The 23263-nt window shown below is 42.6% G+C and overlaps 1 protein-coding gene across 10 annotated transcripts in view; it reads right to left on the bottom strand.

Annotated features, from left to right (window-relative positions):
* LOC149351291 (NACHT and WD repeat domain-containing protein 2-like) overlaps window positions 1-23263 on the bottom strand; it is a 76634-nt gene that overhangs the window by 41350 nt on the left and 12021 nt on the right. For 9 of the 10 annotated variants that reach the window (XM_089580582.1, XM_089580583.1, XM_089580590.1 and 6 more), the window contains 6 exons: window positions 18478-18802; window positions 15580-15754; window positions 15222-15433; window positions 8334-8674; window positions 3927-4130; window positions 390-1850 (listed from right to left, as the gene is read on the bottom strand). In XM_089580582.1, coding sequence (XP_089436708.1) covers window positions 390-1850; window positions 3927-4130; window positions 8334-8674; window positions 15222-15433; window positions 15580-15754; window positions 18478-18802 — 2718 coding nt within the window. Of the gene's footprint in view, window positions 1-389; window positions 1851-3926; window positions 4131-8333; window positions 8675-15221; window positions 15434-15579; window positions 15755-18477; window positions 18803-20472; window positions 20688-23263 lie in introns of those variants that run through there. The other variant, XM_089580591.1, reaches the window with a different exon arrangement.

The raw sequence follows: 23263 nt of genomic DNA, 5'->3' as shown, positions 1-23263 counted from the left end.
CATTCCAGCTCCTGCCACTGCAATGCAGGTCATATTTTGTGTTCCTATAAATATGTGGCTACAATATACAAGCTATGAGGTAAAATTCCTCAATTGCTTTGCAACTCCAGCGAAGCACACCTATCAAACGTAATGCTACCAGTTTTTGACAAATTGACAAATACATGCTGGACTGAAATGAAAACTTATAAAGCAGTAAAGCAGCCAGCTAAAAAAGATGTGAAGCTATAACTTTTGTTTCAAGATTTGTGTCAGCAGAAGAGGTGAAGTCTACAAGCATATCTTTGAATTTTGATGCACACAACTTGGTTTTAGGAAACTGGTTATAAATGCAAGAAATAGTACACTAAAAGTAAAAGGGGCATACTTGCTATGTTGTGGCCACATACCTTAAGTTCCCGGTTGCAGAGCACTAAGGCACGGAAGCGGTCCACCATTTTGAGGTCCCGGGGTTCAGACAAACCGGTAAGGCGCCGCACAATGCTCTCACCAAACACGTCCCAAACTAAGAGGTCACTGCGGTTGAGTGACACCATGTGACTTGCATCGCCTCTGATAGTGTACAGTTGCCCTAGTGTTCGGCCCCTCTCCTCTTCAGACAGCATTGCTGGCTCCCTGGATGGTTCACGTAGATAGTCACTTACAGGCACCAATGATGGAAATCGCTGGGCCATCTCATAGAGGTTTTTCAGACGAGGAAATTTCAGACTGGATGCTTCAGTGGCAATTATATTTCGCAGCCGTGCTGTCACGTGTGCTGCGAACTGCCTTCCGTCATAGCGCAATGCATAACTGGACAACTGGACCAACTCTCGAAGCATGGCACACTCTGTGTCGCCTGGATTCAGGTTCAAAAACATGTCGAGCTCTTCGAGCAGAAAGTACGGGTCACAGCAACAGACTTTTACCTGCAGCCACTCAGCATTCAGCAAAAACTGGATTCGCACTATCTGGCTGAGAGCTTCACTGCTATCACCACTGTCACTGTACTTGACAGGTGCCCCATCACCAGCAGGGCCATTGGCTACCTGAAGCCTCGACAGAAGCGTGTCGACATTTGCTAACTTTTCACGTGCCAGATGGTTAAGGTGCAGGCAGTAGAAAGGCAGCTCATTGTGTTTTCGCCGATTTGAAAATACAGCGTGCTTGGGGACATTGGGAAGAACACACTGGCTCCCACTGTCCACTTGAGATGCACCGGAGAGGATGACAGATGAGGTCTCGGTGGTCAAGACAGACTGAAAATAATCAAAGAGTGCCAGGATGCACACATGAGTAGCTTCCACACCTGGGCTGTGTTCTGTGCATAACGTCCGATACAAGTCGCCGCACCATGTGTTGAGCACATAGCCCTCCACAACCCTTACCCTCAGAAAACTGTCCAAGCCTGCATGCACCAAGGCCCACACAGCAAATGGACATCTTTTTAGAGGCCTTTTCTGATGCACATGAGGCATTCCACTGAGCACCGATTCATACGAGGAGACTACATCGGTAATTTCTTTATCAGAAAGTCCATGGCGTGAGGCACTCAGGAGTCCCAACACTAAAGATGTGACTTTGGGATCCACCTCCTTCTTTAGCTGGTCAAAAAGGAAGGATGCAACTTCATCTTCAGAGTGAAATGTGGTAGGCTCATCTGTGCCATGCCAATGCAACACAGCACTGGCAAGAAGTGTGGCAAGCAGAGGGCTAGGTGACTGCTGCAGTGATGCACTGATGCTCTCCATCTGCTTAGCACTCACAGTTCTGCTACGCCTTTCCAGAGATTTGTGAAAAATGTCCTTGCATTCGTCCACCCCACACGGCCCTAAGTCTATGAAGCATTGCTCTTGATTCTTGAGTTTGGCCTGAAATGAGGTACAAAACAGCAGTAGATAATTCAATCAAATATTGAAAAGCACCATCTTCACACAAGCTGACATTACCTCACAGTGACACAAACAGCAGTATGTACAAGATATCCCCACCAACAAGGTTTCTAGACTAAACTTCCTATTCTACACCAATACACCATCTACCTAGAACTGTGGCATGTAGATAAAAAAAAAAAATGATGCTTAGAAAAAGGTAAGAAACGCCCGAGCACACAACTAGCTAGTAATTTAAAAAAGACAAATCACTGTAAGTGAACACACTAGATGTCTTATTTCCAGGAGTGTGTGAATATTCAAAATTTCAAATACCAATCTCGAATAAGAGCATATTCGGTTCATATTCAGTTAGAAAAATTGATATTCGAGAATTTTATAATATTCAAAAGTTCCTGAATATTCGCAAATGACTGAATACCATGCCAACTTTCATAATTCCGACCACAGCAAAACCACATCTGGGCAAATTGTCCAAAGATCAAGTTTAAAAAGCCAGGAAAACAGTGCAAAGGTGTCCTCTTCTCTTCGTTTTCTTCTCCATCGTTCATTGCATACACAAATCATATTTGGACACTGCTAGGCTTGGACCTTGTGTGGAATTCCACAAATGGGCTTACCTATACATTACACGCAATGAGAACAAGATGGCCGACCACCCGCTTCAAACAGTAGCAATGCAAAAGCACAAGGCTTTTTTTGTTAGGTCCTTCCAAATGCACACACCCACGGCAACCGTTAGCAAGAGCTCCTCCGCCATCTCACTTTGGTCAGTTATGATATGCTCGGAAGCCCACTGACGGAATTTCACATTAGGCTCCCGAAGGGGGGAGGGGCCGAGTCGAGCTGTCATTGACAGGTAAAACGATCATGTAAAAATCCCGCCTATTGCAAGGTGCACTGTAACCTATGCACCCCTGATATGCGCATGACGGCAGGCGTGTTGACAATAGGAGGGCCCCTGCCACTAAGCCAAAAAATAGCCTGGTCGCATAGTTTTGCTTTCTCAGCTTCGCAGCCAGCCCGCAGTGATGGTGAGTATCAGCTGTGCATTCGCTAGCCATCCGAGCCCAGTTGCACGTTGCTTTTGCAAGCTGACTGGCGCGTCACTAGTCTTTGTTTGTATGTTTAGAAGCAGCCTCATTGTTCCCCTTGCTTAAGTTCACACTGTTCTTCCAGCATGCCAAGACTGTGCACTCGTCATGGGCTTTTTGCAGTTTGTGCGATAAAGCCTTCTAAGCTTCATTGCATTTTTGGCAGTTTTTTTTTCCCCAGATGGCTTTCCAGGCTGAACAGTTGCGAGGGAAAACTTACGGTAACCTCTGGCACACGTTGGAATCCAAAACTATCAAATCGTTTGCTGTTAGGCTTGCTTCTAGTTAGCCAGACCGCAAGCGAGGTGCCATTTTATGGCCTTTTATCACCATTTACGTCTGACTGCTGGCTTCAAAATTGTATCAATGCCCGTTTAATGCTTTGAGCTGCACACGGGCCGTTATGCCATCTCGTGGGGAATTACATAACACAGGGCGGGGTGGGAGGGTGCATGCGTCTACATCTGGAGTCAACTTTTTTTTTTTTTTTGCCAGACAGGGGTGCGAGTTGGGTGGTCGAAGTATAGGCAGCAACATACAGTATACAGAATAGAATAGAGTAGAACAGAATAGACTAGAACTCTATTCAAAGTAAGTGCATTCATTCCAGGAAGGAGCACGTTATGACTTTTGTGGAGTTTTTTAGGATGTGCTGGCAAAATCTTGTGTAATTTGCACAACCCCATTTTGAAGCCTTAATTAAAAAAAAAAAAAGTGGTAAATACGGTGGTAAAGTAAATACGATAGCTCTGTGCTTAGAAACCATTTGAAATATTGCAGGAAGAGACAAGATGCTTCCAAGCAGAACTGCTGCAGAAATAGGAGTATGAATCAATATTCTGGAAGTACAAATTACATGCAGTGATCTGCTTTACACTTTACTAAGAAAAAATAAATCTTGTAATGTCACAATACTGATGCCTCACACTGACTGAGCGTTGTATGGAAGAGTTTGTTTCACCTTGAGGTCCTCAAGTTCTTTGCTTCCATTACGAACTGTCAGCACCACCTTGACATGGGGAGGCAATTCGGATGGCAGCCAGTCAAAGCTGCAAGCACTGTGCTTGGTCATCTGGTCCAATCCATCAAGAAGAATAATGAGAGGTCGCTGGTGTGAAACCTTGTCCAAGAGGACTCCTAATGCCTCACGTTGCTCAGCAATGCTCTGAAAGAAAACAGTTCAAAGATGATATAGGAAAAATTAACAAAGATAAAAGTTTAGTAAACAGAACATACAAAATCTAAAAAAAAACAAAATCTAGCAGTATTGCGGCATAGGCCACTTAGCAATAAAAAAAAATTAACCACAATAAGATGATTGGATGTGATGAACTGCATAAGCAGAATACACTTTGGAGGATGATGCTTTTCCATTTGTTGGTTTTTACTTTTGCTGCATCACATTGCCTGAAAGTTGTGCCATTTTATTTTGCATTTACTGTCTGAAACATGCCCTTAGGAAGATATAAGAGGTCCTGTGCTGCTTGCTCTGGTGCTTGGCAAGCTTCAGCAACCCTTACCATGCCAAACATCATGGACAGATACTCAACCCTTCCTCCTACACCTTTCCAAAAGCATTGCTGCTCCTGCTAGCACTATGCTAGCTGGGAGTACCATTGCCCGACCCAATACTGCAACGTGATTCCATTCTGTACTCCATAGAAATGCAGTGGGATGCGAAGCTCAGGAAAGATTTGACCGAAATGTGAATGCATTTTTCAGTTCCCCTGCATTTCTCGGTACAAATGTTGCACATGGCAAGTAGTTAATACTGAACCTTGGAAATTACATGCTTGGGCACATCCATTTCGCCTCTCATCAGGGCAAGTGAGGAAAGCAGCCCTCACCGCTCGCTATCAACGTGGCTGGAGTGTGCTGCACACTTTCCCTCTTTATTGTCCCCCCCCCACGCTATGAGCGCTGCATTCTCTTAATCCTCGCTTCTGATGCCACCGCAAAGGCTTCGACCATCCAAACCAGTGTTTTTGCACGATGACAGTAGCACTGCTTCAGCGGTAAAAAAAAAGTTGGCGTATTAATATGTTCACTGCTTAGGTCTCCTGGGTGCCATGACCCCCCATGTGTCAATACCCAGCAGTGGGTCATCTACCACATTTATCAGTTGCAATGTAGCTGCTTTCTCAATTCAGGAGAGCAAGCTGCCGGGCTAGTTGGTGAAGCATGTTAAATTGAATTCAGCGCAAAAATACAGACAAGGGACAAAGAGAGACACACTGAGACGTTCACGAGCGCTATGAACGTTCACGAGCGCTCGTGAACGTCTCAGTGTGTCTCTCTTTGTCCCTTGTCTGTATTTTTGCGCTGAATTCAATTTAACCTGCTTTCTCAAGCCTCTGATATTTCCTGCACGCAGCCTGACACTTGTGCTCAGCGAGGGTTCTTTAAAACTTAGTGAGCAACAATAGAGCCCGATTGTCCTCCACTCCCACAAGCCCCACCAATGACCCACTTCGCTCCATACTCACTCCAACTGAATTAGAAGTCTCAAAGCTCATATTTTATTTTCCGAACAAGGACTACAGATGTGAATGCTGAAACTACTATGAGCTGATGTTTAACCGGCATAAATTTCATGTGACACCCTGAAGGAACTTCATACCACTCACAAAAAGAAAACAAACATCCTTCAGCTTGCTAAAGTTCCACGGCTATCTTTTATTTTCTAGAGCAGGACTTCGCATACCATCCCTTATTTGCATACCATCCCTTAATGAAGTCACAACTAGGCCTACTGAATTTTCACATTCGAAGCAAGGTCTCCCATTTGTGCCTGTTTCAAAAAATTTATTTCAATAACCCTTTACTGAAAAGTGAACTCTTTTCTGAACCTACTTACGTATCAATGCGTGTCGATCACACATATAAAGTTCGCGCCCCACACTGCCGTACAAATCTGTTTTCTGACTCTTTCTTGCCAAAAACTACAACAGATTGGAACCACCTGCCCCCCTCCATAGCCTATATTCAAGATCCTGTGGCATTCAAAGACATGCTAAAAAATTTCTTCACTATCTAGCCTGCTTATTTCGTGTTTTTTCTTATCACTTGTTTGCTGTGCCCAGAGCATTTTGTTTCTTTTCTTAAGCTCTGCACCATATGTTTCAGTATTTATTTATTTCCAAATACTGCAAGCAGCAGCGCTGCCCAAGCAGGAGCGCGTGTACGCGCTTGCTTTCTTATCACTTTTGTTCAAATTGTCTGTTGGAATTTTGTTCAACCCCTGTACCCACCACCTCTGTAACGCCTCATAAGCCTTGAGGGTAAATAAATAAATAAATAAATAAATAAATAAATAAATAAATAAATAAATATCACTGATTGAAAGATGGCCATTCATTAGCAGAGGGATTCTATTTGTGCCTGTTACAGAAGCATGCTGGTGCATGAACAGTTTTCCTGGACAGTTGCAACAAAACATGGTGGGTCTCTGTTGGGCTGGTGCCTGCACTGATAAGGGCATAACAGCATGTTCAACTCTCCATGCACATCTATACTTGTCCAGCATGTGCGCACACTTTTCCCGACATGTCACTTTGCCCTTTTGCAGGGTGCCAAAAAAAGGAACGTGCCACTTTTTCTTGAAATAAATTGATTGGCACACTTTCTCTCTCAATTAAGGAATCAATAACCTATGCATTCACAACTGCGATTTTGAGAATGAGCACACATACTCCGTATTGTGCTTTTCAAAGTCTGAGGGCGTGCATCATTCATCTGCGTCCAATGACGTACATAGTGCACCCATGACTCACACTGCACTGGATGAGGTCAGATTTCTCATAATGCGTAACGGCCACCAATGGGTCCCAGCTTTTCTACTGGTGCTCCATGAAAAAGTGCACGTGTTAAATTTCTAAACCAAAAAAGCCATAAAAAATAACAGGTTAAGTACAACAAAGCAGCTCCTATTTTACCAGTTTTACCAGTAAAAGCCTTTCGAGATACCTATGGAAACCAGAGACATTCTGACACTCTTTGCTTATCCACACAAGGCATATGATTTTCTACAAACAAATAAAAGCCTTGATCAGAGCCACCAGACTTTCTGGCAGGTAATAATGACAGGAATACAATATTGCCAGTCAATTATAAAGTACTGAAGTACCTGTATTCTGATTTCCTGGAGCTCAATGCATGGCATGTGACTTTTTTTTTCTTTTTTTTTTGTTTTCAAATCTGACTCGTGGCACAGAACCACATTAAGGTCTACTTTTTGGCAAAATAAATCTTAAGTACAGATAACCTACTCAAATAATTAATTAAATGTCCATACCCTGAAGAGGTACAGACACAAGGTTTTTACTAAAGGCGTGTGTGTGTGTTAGTGTGAAAAATCCCTATAAGTGTTGTAATCATGAAAAAGTAAACTAAACTAAGAAAGCTAGAGCACAATGCAACAAATTAATTACAGACCCTTTTTTCCCATTAGTTTCAGTTTCAGTCAGTGCAAGCACACAGCTCCTGTAAGACAGCCACTTCCTGCTGCAACGTCAGTGATCTCGCGTGCTGCAAAACCTTTGGCATGAGAAGAAAGTCATCTGCTCACGCCTCCAACACATGCCAGCAAGGAGAAAACAGAAAAACACAGAGATGACATGAATTTCCTTCTGCTTGCGGTACACATCCCTTGATGAACAGTTCAATGCCGACGGAAATGCTGACGCTGCATGACGACTAATACTCAAAATTATATTACATGACATTCCACTTGATGCCTGTGACTGGAACTTACTTGGTGGCATCCCTACGCACTGAGGAAACAAATTACATCCTTCGTTAGCCTCTCAAATTTTGTGTCTGCACCCTCTTAAAGAGTTAAAGCTATTACATATGCTTCTGGTTTGAACTTCACATCTAGTTTTATAATGCCAGCAGAGATCATATTTTTTATGAAACAGTACCAGCAAGCGCCACACTTGTTATGTTGTTGTTGTTAGTGGCTATTTATTATTAATAAAAATAAAAATGGAAGAAAAAGATATTGCTCGCCGCGGCATCTGCAATCAAAACTTGCAGCACCTAAGGTGCGGCTAGCGGGAATAAAAGGACAGGGAGAGGGAAAGAAAGGAAGGTGGGGGGGGATAGAAGAAAGGATAGGGGAAGGGCGCCAATAATATACACTATGTACAAATACAGGATATGAAAATAACCGCACTTGTATCCAGTCACGTTTTGTATTGCACCTTTTTCATACCTCTGATGCAGTGCTTTACACACATTCTTATGAAACTGCAACTTCATACACCAGCATGCACACAACGTTTTGGCATCACCCTCATTTCCTAAACAGGAAGCATGCAACAGTCAGATGTATTTCCCAAGAGAGCCATCAGAAAGTGGTTCCCACCTTGGATGCCAGGATTGCATGCATTCCATAGAGTGCACAGCACTGTTCGCAAATGCTTCGCAACAGCTGCTCCTGAGTGTCTGAATCAGGTGATATGCCCACAAAGCGGGCAATGACAGGTGCCTCGGGCACCCAGGTTTCGCACAGCTGTGCCACCCTAGCCAGCAGGCTGCTCTTGCCACTCCCTTTGACGCCATGCAACACGATGGGGTTGCGCAGCTTGCTTCGGAGATACCTCTCCAGCTGAGCCAGCATCTCTGCTCTTCCGATAAAGGCTTCCGAGAGAGACAAGCAGGTCTGGGCCTGCTGTACTAGCTCCACATAGAGCTGCTGCTCAATGCCTGCAGAGCATAGAGGGAATTAATCACAGATGTGCAATGCCAAAATCTGTGCCCTTCGCTGTTTTTGAATTAACTGAGTGCACATAGTTCGGATTACTGAATGTTAAAAAAAAATGCACTACGAAAAAGAAGGATAAGGTAGCCACTATACTCAAACCTGTTTAGTCTGATACAGTGTTGTTGTCAGTGACCTAGAGCTAGCAGGAGCATTTTTAAATTCATGCTAAGTTCTCGGTCATGTAATTTGCGCACTTTTTTTATTAAAATTAAGGCTTCACAAAGGGGGTGAGCAATATACACGAAAATTTTCTGAACACGTCCTAAAAAAACTACAAAACTGATAACGTGCAACATACAGTGTATATTGCCACCTATATGTAGACCTACCATCTCGCACCCCTCGCTGGGCAAAAAAAAAAAAAAAGTTGACTGCAAATATAAGACTTATACCCCCTCCCACCCCATTTCACATTCTGTAGTTCCCCGTGGGACGGCACGACGGTACTTGCGAAGCTAAAAGCAATAAATATCAATGATACAACCGCGAAGCCAGTAGTGAGAGGCAGAGGAGATAATGGGTAATAAAACGGGGCCCTCGAATGTGGCCCAGCTGACTAGCGGCAAACTGAACAGCACACTGTTTGGTAGTTTCGGATTCAGGCGCGCGTACAATTGCTCATCCGGGAAAGTGATCACCAGCGCGAGCGAGCTGGGTAAACGGTGTACAATTCGTGCCCTCGCCACTTGCACCTTTCGCAACGCACACGGCATCGCGGCTGCGCCAATCCTCCCAAGCCTACCTTGCGCGCACACCCGCGTGCATGCTGGTGGTCCGGTGCAAGAGCGCAAAATATGCAAGTAAGTTTTTTTTTTTCAAAACTCCAGGTAAAAAGTTGGGGGTGCACATATCACGCGAGCAAATACGATAAGTGTTTAGCCATTTTTTTTAACTCAAGATGGACTAAAAGCTTCAATTGAACAGTTCAAAAGTGCCAAACAAAACCATAATTGGCATAATAATACAGCAGCTTTATTGAAAAAACATCTGAAAAGTCTGTGGCAGAACAATATTTGTTTTTAACATACTGAACATGGCATGCTCAAATTAACAGAGTTGGAGCTTCTGTGAGCACATGCAAGCAGGAGCTCCAGCTGTTTATAAAAATCAGGCCATTTGCAATAAAAATCAGGCCATTTGAAATTCCTTTTGACCACTCAACAAATTTCTAATTGAAACTTCTGCCTATCTCCATTGGTGATATCGAAGTTACTTTAATTAATTTGATTAGTATAAAATGAACAGCCCTCCCATGTGGTCCAAGTGACAGTCAACGAATCTGTTCCAGTCTGATTCCCACAACATGTAGCAATTTTCTCTAAATACCGGGTTATTTGAGACAGCCCGCATATGCAAATATATAAAAAGCTTGTGGTATGAGCAACAAAAAAAAAAGTGAGAAAAACAAAATGTAACAATGCAACACTAAAAGATCTAGTATCAACTGAATAAAGAATTAATAATAGTTAACTAATGTAGTACTGTCCTCTCCTTCAGTTAAAAATTGCCTTCAGGATTTTGGAGTCAGTGTGAGATTATCGGTCATGTTCTGGTTATTTTCGATTGTGCTTCTCTTTACCTATGCTCAAAGATGCACACACTAGCAGCCGCCACGGTGGCTCAGTGGTTATGATGCTCTGCTGGTGACCCGAAAGATGCAGGTTCGATACCAGCTGTGGCGGTCGCATTGCGATAGAGGTGTAATGCTACAGGCCCGTGTACCATGCAATGTCAGTGCACGGTAAAGAATCCCAGGTGGTAGAAATCATCCGGAGCCCTCCACTACGACATCCCTCATGGCCTGAGTTGCTTTTGGGACATTAAACTCTATAAAACCAAAACCTGACCAAAGCACACACTAGCCTAGAAACTAGTGCCATTCCATGCAATTTTCTGTTGTACATTATGGAAATACCAGTATATGAAGTATATACAGGCATGCCAAAAGGCAGTTTAGTAGAGGAGGGAGGATGCCGAGCTTTCTAGCTCAGCACCTGGACTCTTCTTTTTTGTGCTTCTGTGCAGCTCATGAGGAAATGTGTGCCTCCTTCAAATGAATTAACTCTTTCATTACCACGCCACTATGCATCGACTACCGGTGACCGACGGATTCAAAGTGCAATTTCGATGCTACCGGGGCCACTGCGGATTTGTTGCATTTTCTAATTTATTGTTTAGACACTGTACTTTCATTTCTTGCATAGTTTGTATTTTTACTGCAAGGCAGCAATTTTTGAAACGACCTTGCAGTTGAGGTTCCGGCGTAGTGCGCTCGCAGGACAGCGTCAGCCGCAGAGATGGCGCGCGCCCAGAAAAATCTCTTTGCACGATTGTGCTGCATCTACAGCACATTTTTTCAGTGCTTCAAGCAGCAGTGACACTAGCGATGATATTGTATCGTTAGAATTTGACTCTGATGAAGAGACTGCGCAACCTCAGCACGAAATGTGGGCACTTGTCTGCCCTTAGGCTTTGTTTTCCACTTCTTGTCAGTTTTTTCGCCCATGGAGGCACTTTATGCATCACACTGATCTGGCTGCTGCAGTGTTTTGACATCATATTGGCAAGAAAAAGAACAGACTTCAGGCCCAGTAGAAATCAGGGCACCAACCTCGGACTGATGCTTCGTAATAGCCCAAAGCTAATAGCCCAATAGTGAAAGCTATGGATGCCTTCAGACTGGTCCCAAATTGTCTGGAACATCTTCTGAAATACTTTCTTCTAAAATGAAAGCATTCTAGAGTACTTTCAAGCAATTCACAGTCAAACCTCATTTTAACGCACACTGATATTGTGAATTATTGGCTATATCAAACTGTTATAAATACTTTCAACAAACACACGCAATTCTTACTTTAATATCAAATGTGGTTTGCCATAAAACGGAGAAATTGAACTGCCGAGTGCCCAGCTGTGCCTGCTCGAATGGCAGGCAGCAGGCTTTGCCTCACTACAAGGGTGACTAATGGTGGTGCGGCAAGCATTAGAGCCACGGTTTGCGCTTTATCTCGCTTTTACCAACAGCGCCACAAAAGATACAGCAGCCCAAAGAGCTGGCGGCCCGGTGGTAAGCACCTGTTTGCGCCCCTTGCACCCGTGATAGTGCCTCGGAACCAGCAACATGGTCAGCTGTCGTAGCTTTCCAGCAGCCATCCACTGCTCACGTCAACTGCCACAGAGCGGAGGTGGTGACAATGGCGATAGCTACTGTCCTAGCATCCGATTTTTTTATGTGACACCGCTGCAATGCGAGGAAGCCACCATAGCTGGTGTTTGACCTGCCACCGCCGCGTGCTACAGAGCTTTGCAAGGAAGCAAACGTAGCTCACCTTTGCCGCTTGTTTTTTTTTTTTTTACGGTCTCTGCAATAGCCGTGAGTGGCTTCGAAACGGTGCTATAACTAAGGAAAAATTCTCCCCCAGTTGCTGCTCTTTTGCTGACTGAATTTTGCTTCCGCAGCATGAGTTTTTGATAAAATTTTATGACACAAATTTTGGCTGTACCGAACTATTGTAGTGTTTTACGTATTCACTATAAAGTTTCACCGTGTTACCTTCTATAATTTTCATGTGAGTGGGTCATCACAAATGGTATGACAGATATACTTTTTGTGTTTCTGCAATTTTTTTCGGCTTCTTTAAAAACATGTTTAGCTCAAATTGATAATGTTGAAAAGTAAATTTATCAAGCTATATTTTGACACATCACATTTTACTTTGAAAATTTCCTGCTCGATGTGAAAAATTTAATATCAAGGACACTTTTAAAATGGCCTTTTTTAATGTAGTGTAAGATAAAAATTTCTACCTTGAAAAGTTTTTGAGTTTTAAATTCAAACTTTTGATGGCAAGTTTATAAACAAATTGGAAATAATTTTTATGTACCACAATATTTTAAATACTTTTTTCATCAAGAGATATTGTCTTGTCAATCTAATCTAATTCTTTTTCTAAATTTTCAACTTTGCTGTGTGTTTGCCAATTTTTTTTTGCAATATTCACACCAAGTATTTGTGTTGAAATAAATGTCTTCAGAAAGCACATTCTACTGCCATCACTTTCATTTAAACTTCACTCTGTACCATATTTTGCAGGAAAAAATTATGTCGCAGACCTATTAAAAACAGTCACTTTCCCCATAGTAATGAAACAGTCAAACAGCCATGGCCCACTGCCTCCCTTCTTAGTGTGCGCCCATGGTAAAACATGCTGTTTAAATTGCCACTTGCGAGACACTGAAGTAATAATTACTCTTTATCACTGAACATCACCATAAAAAGACATAGGTGTTCATGAGTAACAATGACATGTGCACACTATGGTAGTGCTTGTGAAGTGGCAACTTCTGTTTTTACGGACTTGGGAGTGAATAAAGTAACAAGCACAACTTACGGTTGTTGAAACAAATCACATGGCCACTATTTACATGCATCATCAAAACATATCGGATGATACTGTGATGAATCAAGAAAATGCTTCAAAAACCATGATGAATGAACAACCTGATATCTTTGGTGTACCTATTCTGCACTAAAACAAACAAGATAGCATTCTGCATCCAAGGAAAAGCTGAAACAGAGCAAGCATAAGGCACATGGCACTTTCAGTAACTTCATACCGCGGCACTATTTCTTAACGAACCTCACCATGTCATTCCTTTTGCACAGTTGAATGATAGAATCTTTACAATGGTCTTTCTCTTTGTTTAACGAGAAAAGCTACTTATTTTAGCCAACAAAGTGAAACAATGTCTTTTGCGCAACAGCAGTGATATTTGTGATGTAAAGAATGACATTTATGGACATGCAGGACAGAACAGTTAGCCCCTGTGTTGACATGACTAGAGGTTTTTTTCATTGCCTCCATGCTTTTTGCATTTTGATATTGAAGTATCACACTAGAAAAAAAAAAAAAACACTTCAAGCCACGAATCGTGTCTTAACGTGCTCTATTTTCCTCTCACTCCTTTGCTGAGGTTTTGGCTTTTAACAAATGCTGGATGCTGGCATTTTGGCAGCTGATACTTCTAGTACTGAATGCAATAAAAATAGGTATCGCTTGCAGTGCAGAAAAGTGGTCTCTCGAGCAAGTTAAAAGAAAAGCAGTTCAGTATATTTTTGTTAAACATAAATGATGTGATTCACTCTCCTTCAAATTCAGTCTGCTCGCATCTGTGTACAACTGCTTCTCAGGCAAGCTGAAATGGGATTCCTTCCTTTTGCATACTTTTGTAGCAAGAGACACTCTAAAGGAGTTGGAGCACCAACTTGCCAGACTGCATAAACCTGCATTATACCAAAAAAGACTAGACACACACACCCCTATTCCATAGCTTCAATTTTAACAAGAACAAACACTTTTAAAACAGTTTTTCCCCCCAGAACTGTCGCAGAGTGGGATCCCTTGCCTTTGCATACTTTTGCAACAAGAGACATAGTCAAGGAATTGGAATGTCAATTCTAGTGTTGTTAATTGTATTTTGCTCGTTATGATATTTCTTGCTTGTCTGTTTTTTTTTTCCCACCCACTTGTATGCAATTTCTTTTCACAGTGCCGTTAGCTTTTTATGCCTGAATTTACATTTTGTTACAGATCCACATCCTGCCTGAACCATGTGTAAATTTTTTTCATCGTGACCAGATATTCGTTTCTGTATCCGAAGGCAATTTTTCCTCATATTCTTATTTACTCGTATTACGAAATTTCTTGCACAAACCCCATGCAAATAATGGGATGATGTTGCCATTGATGGCAACATCAGTCCATGTGGACTACTGAGCTTGCTTCTTTGAAGACCAAGAAACCTTCTCTTTTTTTGCTATTTTAATGCAGTTAACGAGAAATATATCAAGAATTAAATCTTTTCTCATGCAAGCGCACTGCATGACTCCTCATATAATAGTTAATGCCTAGTGCTCATTGTCCAAAGCACACATGAAATGTAGTACAAATGCTCTGCTCAGACTTTGCTTCGACAAGTTCACAAAAGGTCAAGATAAGTACCAGAAATAAATGTTCGCTGTGAAACAGCAGCTTGCAGAAATGATAAAAATGAGAGAATCGAGCACAAAAAGCATATGCCCTCACAGAGCTAAGCGTAATTCCAGCTTGCTACTCCGGCCAGTATCTTTGCAAGCAAGGACAAGACGATCCATGCCATGACTCTGACATTGTGACAGACAACTAGATAGAATAATCACTAAGTGATGTGGCTATGACAAATGTGACTGACTCCAAGCCAGTTCTGGCCACTTTTTTTGCTGCGTCAATGTTGCGCTACATCACGCAGCCACATATAAACCATAACTAAATCGTGGATATTTGAATTTGCGCACCAAATAAATACTCCAAAATTTTGATTACGTGTTTGTCAAGCAGAATAAATTATAGCAAATTTTGAAACAGGTTCAGAAGATCTGAAAGCATGCACACCAAAATTATTACATCAAGAAGCAAAAGTCAAAAGCACACACAAGTTCTGAGAACACACCTCGGCACGGCCGAGTTGTTTCATCAGTTGTGTCTTCTTCAACTACCGTGTCCACCATAGCTTTCAAATCCCGGCTCAGCGTGGTGCTTAGCTCATCAAAATATTCAGCATTCTCAGTAGGAGTGGGTCCTTCCTTTGACCACTTCACACGTAGCACCAGCTTTTGTGACTCGGGAAGCCTGTCTTCCAGCTGTGCCCTGACTAGGTTGTACCTGCACACCAGCCAAGCCACAAGTAATGCAATGGCTCTAAGCACTATATACAAGCACACTTACATGACATACGTTTGAAGAGGGTGAGAGAGGGAAGAAGGATTAAAGGCTAACAAAACTAAGAAAGTAAAGAAGAATAAGCTTGCCTTTTTGAGTCAGAGAGGTCGACAGGACCACTGCCCTCTGCTGGTTCAACAAGTGTACCAACAACACTATTGCTCCGTAGAGGTCCTCTATGAGTAAAGCGTCGCTCCATCCAGAGACAACAAAGAGGTTTTTGGCTGTCATTCAACACAGCAGCTTCTAGTTCCTCTTCTACCACTGCAACCATATGCAACCATACCAGCATTTATTAAATAACATTTTTACACTGAAGGTTAACAATTTTTATTAACAGTACCAGCATTTTTTAAATGACAATAATTTTACACTGAATGTTAACAATTTTCATGCAGCTCAAAAAAAAAAAAAACGTTTTGGTGTCACCCCTTTACAGTTGAACCTCGTTAGAATGAAGCTGAAGAGGCCTATCGATTTATTCTTATAGCCATTGCTTTGTTATCGGCACTCACCACCTCGGCCATAAATGTTGCAAGCCAACAGGCTTACCTCCCACTGCGTAGACCTAGAACAACACAGCCGACGTTCAGCCTGCTGCCAGCAAGCTTGTGCATCATGAGGGGGGGAAACCAGACAAAACGGGTACTGGCAGTGAAATCGCCACCACTCACCTGCTTTTATCATAGCCCGTAACAGCTTCAGCACTTCAAAAACAGGGTTAAATATTCAGAATAGGTCTCTCCCTGCCCTCTAGGACAGAACTGCTGCAGGGCTCAGTTTTGCAGGCACTAATATACATTTGGGCCGTGGAAGAAATAGCTACTCATTGGAAAGGCAGACATATTGGGTGGTTTGAGCTCGGTTGCATTGAGGGCATTCAGTGCACATGTTTAAGGCTCCCTGGGAGGAATAATGTTGCAGATAACAGAAAGAGGTGTTTTCTGAATTTTCAGCCTAGTTCTTAAGGTACTGAAGTCGATACAGGACACAGTAAAAACAGGTAAGTGGTGGCAATTCAATTACAAGTAATCATTTCTGATGGCGCCTCTGCATGACACATTAACACGCTGGTCACAACAGCACCACTACATGGCTTCATTGTATGACAGAAGTGTCTTGTGGTGGATAATAAGTATGCCCAACTGATACCGAAATTAAACTACGCACAACACCTGAGAATCATAGTGCACTCGTATCGGGCCGTGTGCAATGAGTCAAAATGCAGTGTGCCATGCGGACTGCTCCGCATGGTATTGTTCAGCAGGCCATGTACCCGAGTTTCGTTGAAGATGTACGCAGCGGTGTCAAAACTTTATTGCGCCGAAGCCAACAAATTACCAGAGAAGCACTTCATGCAGTTTCCACTAGAGGTGTGAAAACTTTTTCATGTTTTCTGCAGTGCTTGACACTGTGGGTTACACCTAGTAATTTCAGTTAGCCACATCGAAAGGCTATGGAACTAAGCAAATGGTGCGCATCATTACAAGCCGATATACTTAGCGCGAAATGGCCAGTGGTGTTTGTTTGGGGTTCATTATATCTAGGGGCTGGAACATTTATTTTCAGAAAATTCAGCTGACTTTTTTTGATGTTAATTAAAAATAGTTTTTGCTTTTTTTCAGCTAATATAATTTTCTATGAGCGAATTACTGGTCTTCTGCGGTCATATAATATGGGATTCCTACATGGTCAAAGCTCCCTCAGAGTTAATCTTGGCCGTTCCATCTGAACAAGCACTATATTTAACAGTAATTAATGTACAAATGCTTGTACTTAGAGCTGCAATTATAGAAATAAGTGCTGTCACCATTAAAAAAAATGTAATGGGACATAAAAATGCAGCAGTCAGACAAAAACACAGGTGGATGTTTGCTTCTAAAGACTGGGCTGTATTGTTATCACTGTGTTGAGCGAGTGATCTGTGTAATAACGGCAGCAATGGAACTGCTACAGAACTGTTGTAGTAAGCAGAAGATGAAGTTTTTTTCTAATACTTAGTCATGGTTGAGCATCTGTGATCTTACATGCAGCAGAGTAGGGGTTCTTCAACTGGGATCCATGGGACCCAGGGGTACTGCAGACTGCTTTTGCGTGTTCCACGAGCACCCCCAACCCTCTCTTTTCAGGTCCACTCTTTGCGAGTGCATGTGGACCAAACATGCATGAACATGTGCGCCTGGCAACTGAAGAAATTGGCTGCACCACTGAGCTGAGACAAGCCAAAAATTAAAAAGCGAGCTTAGCCTGCATGAGGCATTTTCCCAGGCGATTTGATGGCAGTGCCAAAGCGGAGATTTGTCGTCGGCGAGCTGTGGCGGAAAGCCAGTATCTGCTGAAACCAGTGTTTGCCCTACACATCCCCTTATTTTTCAGAAGGTATCCCCTCAATTCGTAATTACTTTTTTTTACACACAACGGGGAATTCCTGTCATCTTCGCCATCAGTGTTAGTCATAAATGTTGCTAATCCTCAACACCTCCCCTGCTAGAAATTTAGACACACCTCCTAATTTCTATTCCTGGGGAAACTCCTCTGCCGACACACACACGCACGCACGCACGCACGCACACACACATGCACGCACGCACACACGCACACAAAAAAACCCGCTGACACCGGGCTGCTGCTAGAGCTGAGAGACATAATTTTTATGCTAGATGTGTGTACTAATACCTTATTTTATATGCGCTCTGTTATTGTAACCTTTGTGTGTATGTGCATTCTGTTTGTTGTGACTGCTGGATAAAGCAACAGTCCTACTCCAGGCTACGGCTTTAGCTGATGCTTTGTTTCTCCTTTCTCCAGTATTGAAAGGATGAATAAAATGAAATTTTAAAATAACTAGAGCATAAGTATATGCAAGTATGTGAAATATCGATGCAGTTGTACAGCTAGAATTAAGAATAATTCGTATTTACACAAGTTACTGCTGTGTGGTCAAGCCCAAAAAAAAAAAGACTCCATTTTAGTAAACCAAAACCCACCTGACACAAGATACTTTGCACGCTGTTCTGTAGTCAAAGTAGACCTCAGTGCTTCCACCATCTGTGAAGACTCCTTCTGCCACAATTCAAGAGCAGCAGCTTTTGCAGACGGATTTGAGGAAATAATGTCCGGTATACGTTCACGTATGGCATGCAGCCTGTAGCACTTTGGGACACTGTTCAAGTCTTCCATGTACCAGTCTAGGAGCAGCTGCCTTTGCTCTGGTGACTCCACAGCATCAGCAACAGATGTTAGCACATCACTGGGTAAACTTGCAGGCAAAATATGTGGTAGCTGATTTTCCAACTTCTCGTTCAAAAGTACCTGCAGTATTTCAGAGAGAACAGTGTAAACAGCAAGACTAAAAATTCACTAAAAAAGAGCAGTGCACAGCCGCCACTTCCTATCATAACTGTCTTTTGCTCACTGTTAATTCTGTTTACTTTGTAAATAAGATATGATACCAGTGTATAAGCAATCGCCGCCAAAAAAGTACAAGATGCATCAAACAAGAACAAAGAAGATAACACGAGCTCACAACTGGAAGGTCTTTGTGGAAAAAAGAAACATATACGTCAACAGTTGAAGAACAACAAATACAAAGAAAAAGATTAAAACAAAGAAATTGATGGTTTGGTTTATTATGCTCACATAGCAAAAGCATTGTTTTTTCTTTGGTGTCTTCAAAGAAATTGAAAACACCAAAGAAAAAACAATGCTTTTGCTATGTGAGCATAATATCTGATACATTATTAATTTGTTTCAATACAATCTAGCTATCAAGTTTTTTAGGTTAATTGACACGAAACTTTCTTTCAATTTATTGACAACATATTTTGCTAGAGGTGTGCAAACATTCTAAATTTTCTAATATCAAATCGAATATTCTTGTATTCAATCCTGTGAACGAATCAAATAGTGAATGTTCAGTTATTTGAAATGAATTGAATTCATTCTCAAGTTCTCAAATAGTTTTCAAATAATTGGCACGAAGTTCAAATACAGCACGTCATAGTTTTTTTCAACAATTGTTTAAAAACAGGGCCCACTCCGGTGCTGCACAGCATGCTGCTGCGATCGGTCTATGTAGAAAGGAAGGTTCAGGACCGCAGTGCAGTGCATTCATGTGGTGGCATTCATAATGCTCACGTATACAGCCCTAAGGTTGTGTGACAAGGCAGGGTTTAGCAAACCCTGCCGTGATGCCCGATCTCAGAGGCCATGGCTCCAACTCTCATCAAAAATACTTGGCATTAGTTTTTATGCTGCCATCATCAGTAGCAAAAGGTAATTTTTTTATACATATAACATGAAGGTTACAGAGTTAATATACAGACACAGTGCTGCGTATTCTCTAGTCGACATCAATGCTGTCTTTCGACAGCTACACCTGTAATTCCATGACTTATAGCGTCACCCTAGTGCTTTCTTGTTTTGTGTGAATATTTGCACAAGTCACGAATAATCATGCAAATAGTATTCTATTCGGCTTTTAACCACACTATTCATCTCTGATTCAGTGGCAAAGCTAGCTGATATGATTCAATTCGGTTTCGCAAAAACATTTCCTCACTTTTTTTTTTTTTTTTCAGAATACTAACCCTATTAGATTTGCAGCTCATAAAACTTTTTTGCTGGCCCAAGTTTTTACTAATTATAGAAAATGAAGTTCTCATTTCGCCTGTATTTCTCTTTGGAATAATCTACCTCAGAGTTTAAAATCACCCATGTCCTCCTCTATGTTCAAATCAACTTTGAAAATTTTTTTTTTACTACAATACTGTTACGTGGCGGCCAGCCAAAGAATGAGGCGTGATGAATGATGGACAAGAGATGATTTAATGGCCGCTGGCCTAGCACGAGCGTCCTGCGCCACTGCCAGCTTCGTCATCTTTGTCACATTACTCGGAGCCACCGAGTGATCGTCCCCATTGTGAATGAAAGGTACTGATGAAGATGCACGCAAAATGGTTATGAGCTTGACATGACAGTACAGCAGAGATGGCAAGGTGGTATAGTGCTGGCCGCCACGATGAAAGAGATGTACAAATGAGTCGTCATCCACGTAGCTTCTCAGCCGCAGGTCGCCAGGAGCCGACGGCTGAAGCCCCATGGACGCGGCGAACGGCATGGGCAGGGGGACGGTGTCTTCAGATGAGAGCGGCGTCTTGGGTCAGTGGGGTCGGTAGGTCGGGTAGTCAGGGCAGGGGACGGGGCGGGGGAGCAACGGCGAGGTCGGTTCGGGTCTGAAAGGCAGGGACAAGCCGGTTGACGCAGGCCAAGGACTCACGGCCCATGACCACGGCTGACACAGGATGCCGAAGCTCCAGGACAAGAATGCCGATGAATCCCTAGCACCTCACACCAAATGTTACGTGGCGGCGAGCCGAAGAATGAGGCTCGACTACACCACCTTGCCATCTCTCTTGTACCATCATCTCAGGTCCATCTCCATTTTGCACGTCTCTTTGTCAATGATCTGGACAAGCGCTCGGTGGCCCCGGGGAGTGTGACGAAGAAGACGAAGCTGGCAGTGGCGCTGGACAGAGCGCTAGCGCTAGGCCAACGACCATTAAATCATCTCTTGTTCACCGTTCCCCGCGCCTCATTCTTCGGCTGGCCGCCACGTAACTTTAACTTAACAGCATTTCTTTTTCTATCCTTTTCTGCGTTCATATTTTCAATTAGTTCCTGGAAACTTTCTCTCGTTGATATATACCGTATATCGTCAATTATAAGTCAACTCTGATTATAAGTCAATCCCCCAACTCGCAACCCCCTTTGGGCAAAAAAAAAATTAGACTCCGAATTTAGGTCGACGGTGCCGCACCCTGCAGTCCTGGCTCGCCCAAAAAGTTTTTCAGAAAGCCGAGTCATAAAGCAACATTTATTCGTTCATGAGACATCTCTGACTCGTCGTCGCTTGTGAGGACACAGTCACAATCATCATCTTATGAGCCACTGCTGCCGCTGGTCGTGAACCCAATTTCGAACCACCTCCTCAACGGCAGGGTATTGTCCGGACTTCGGCCCACAAAAGGAATGGTGTGTAGCAGCGCATGCAAAAAGCTTGCTTCTTTATTTTCTCCAGCCTCTCAAGCAATTTTCTGAGACGTCAAACTTCCGCCCCGCTGCGACATTGTCTTCTGACTCAGCGTTGAGGATGACTTGCCGCTTCAAAGCCTCGCTGAACTGTTGTCGAGGTTGCGGCGGCATTTTGCAAGGCGTCCATTGGGCAGTGACACAAACTACCATATACACCACTGTTAGCTGTAACGTAGGCGGTGCGACGTGCAGAAATGGCGAAAGGCACACAACAACGTTGCACAACAACACGCGAAAATGCTTCTCGGCTCATATGACTGGTCACATATGGTCTAGTTTTGTATTGGATTGGATTTGTAGCTGTCCCATTTGTATCAAACATTGCCAGCCCTCCCGGCTTTGGCCGTTTTTCCGTGGAATGCCCACGGTTTGTCAATAACAAGTTGTTATCATATTAAAACAAACCTTTGGTGCATATCTCGATGAAATTCAAGTTTATTTAAGCAGACCCACGTTCGCACCGTGTCTGACAACTATCACGGAATTACGAGTGCACGGGGCGTGATATTATCTGCGACTCGGTCGAAATTACTTTTGACCCCGCATATATAGGCCAACTCCGATTGTAAGTCGAGCCCCCAACTTCGGAAGGACATTTAAAAAAAAAAAATGTCGACTTATGCGCGGCAATATACGGTAGATACTTTGTCAACCCTGCTCTTAAATGCTTGCTTCAATTGTGCTTTCTCTATGTGCCTTTTATTAATGAATATTTATACTATTTGCATTGGGCTGTACCTTTATTTTGGATTTTTGTGCAACATCATATATAATGATGGTTAATTCTGTTCAGCATATTTTTTTTTTGTGCCCTGATAATCTATTAAGTTGTTTCGTTATTTTTACATGCAACATTTCTCTACGTATATTAGCAGAGTTACTATTGTATAAGTACCTGTCTATGTTGGTTTATGGGAGTTGAATGTCCCAAAGCGACTCAGGCTATGAGGGACGCCCGTTGTGGAGGGCGCCAGAAATTTTGGCCACCTGGGCTTCTTTAAAGTGCACTGGCATCACACAGTACATGGGCCTCTAGCATTTTGCTTCCGTCGAAATGCGACCACCGCTGCCAGGATTTGAACCCGCGTCTTTCGGGCCAGCAGCCGAGCACCATAACCACTGAGCCACCACGGTGGCTTCGTACCTGTTTCTGTTGCTCTTTGTTTGTTTGTCATGAATCGAGGGCCTCATTATAGCCACCTGACTTTGGTATATTTACCTGTTTACTTATGTTTATGTCCTCATTCTGCATGTACACAATAAATTCCTATTTGATTTGAAAAAAAAAGCAAAAAATGTCTATAAACTCATGTAAGGACCGCACTTTTTTTAAAATTCAAGTGTAAATTTTAAAGGTGCAGCATATACATGAATAAAAAACAAACAAACATATAACCATTTTTTTTTTCTCAATTATCTACGCCAAACCGGAAATGCGGACAATACACGGGTGCAACCTTTACACGAGATTATATGACAGGCAAATAGTGATGAATGCAGAAAAAAAATCCTACAGCTAAAAAGGTAGATTTAGTTCTCACGCAATGTCACAGAGCTTGTCTTGGTCAAAAACCTTTACAACAAAACAGGTGTTTCAGCGTTTGAAAATAACTGTAGTACCACTGTAAAAAAAAAAAGGGCACACATGCACAGATGCAGCAGTGAGATAACAAGTGCAAC

Source organism: Amblyomma mixtum, chromosome 3 (assembly GCF_055824585.1).
Source record: "Amblyomma mixtum isolate Tamu chromosome 3, ASM5582458v1, whole genome shotgun sequence".
Taxonomy (NCBI): Eukaryota; Metazoa; Arthropoda; class Arachnida; order Ixodida; family Ixodidae; genus Amblyomma; species Amblyomma mixtum.
The sequence above is the reverse complement of the archived record's forward strand: the minus strand, read 5'-3'. Positions and strand labels throughout refer to the sequence as shown.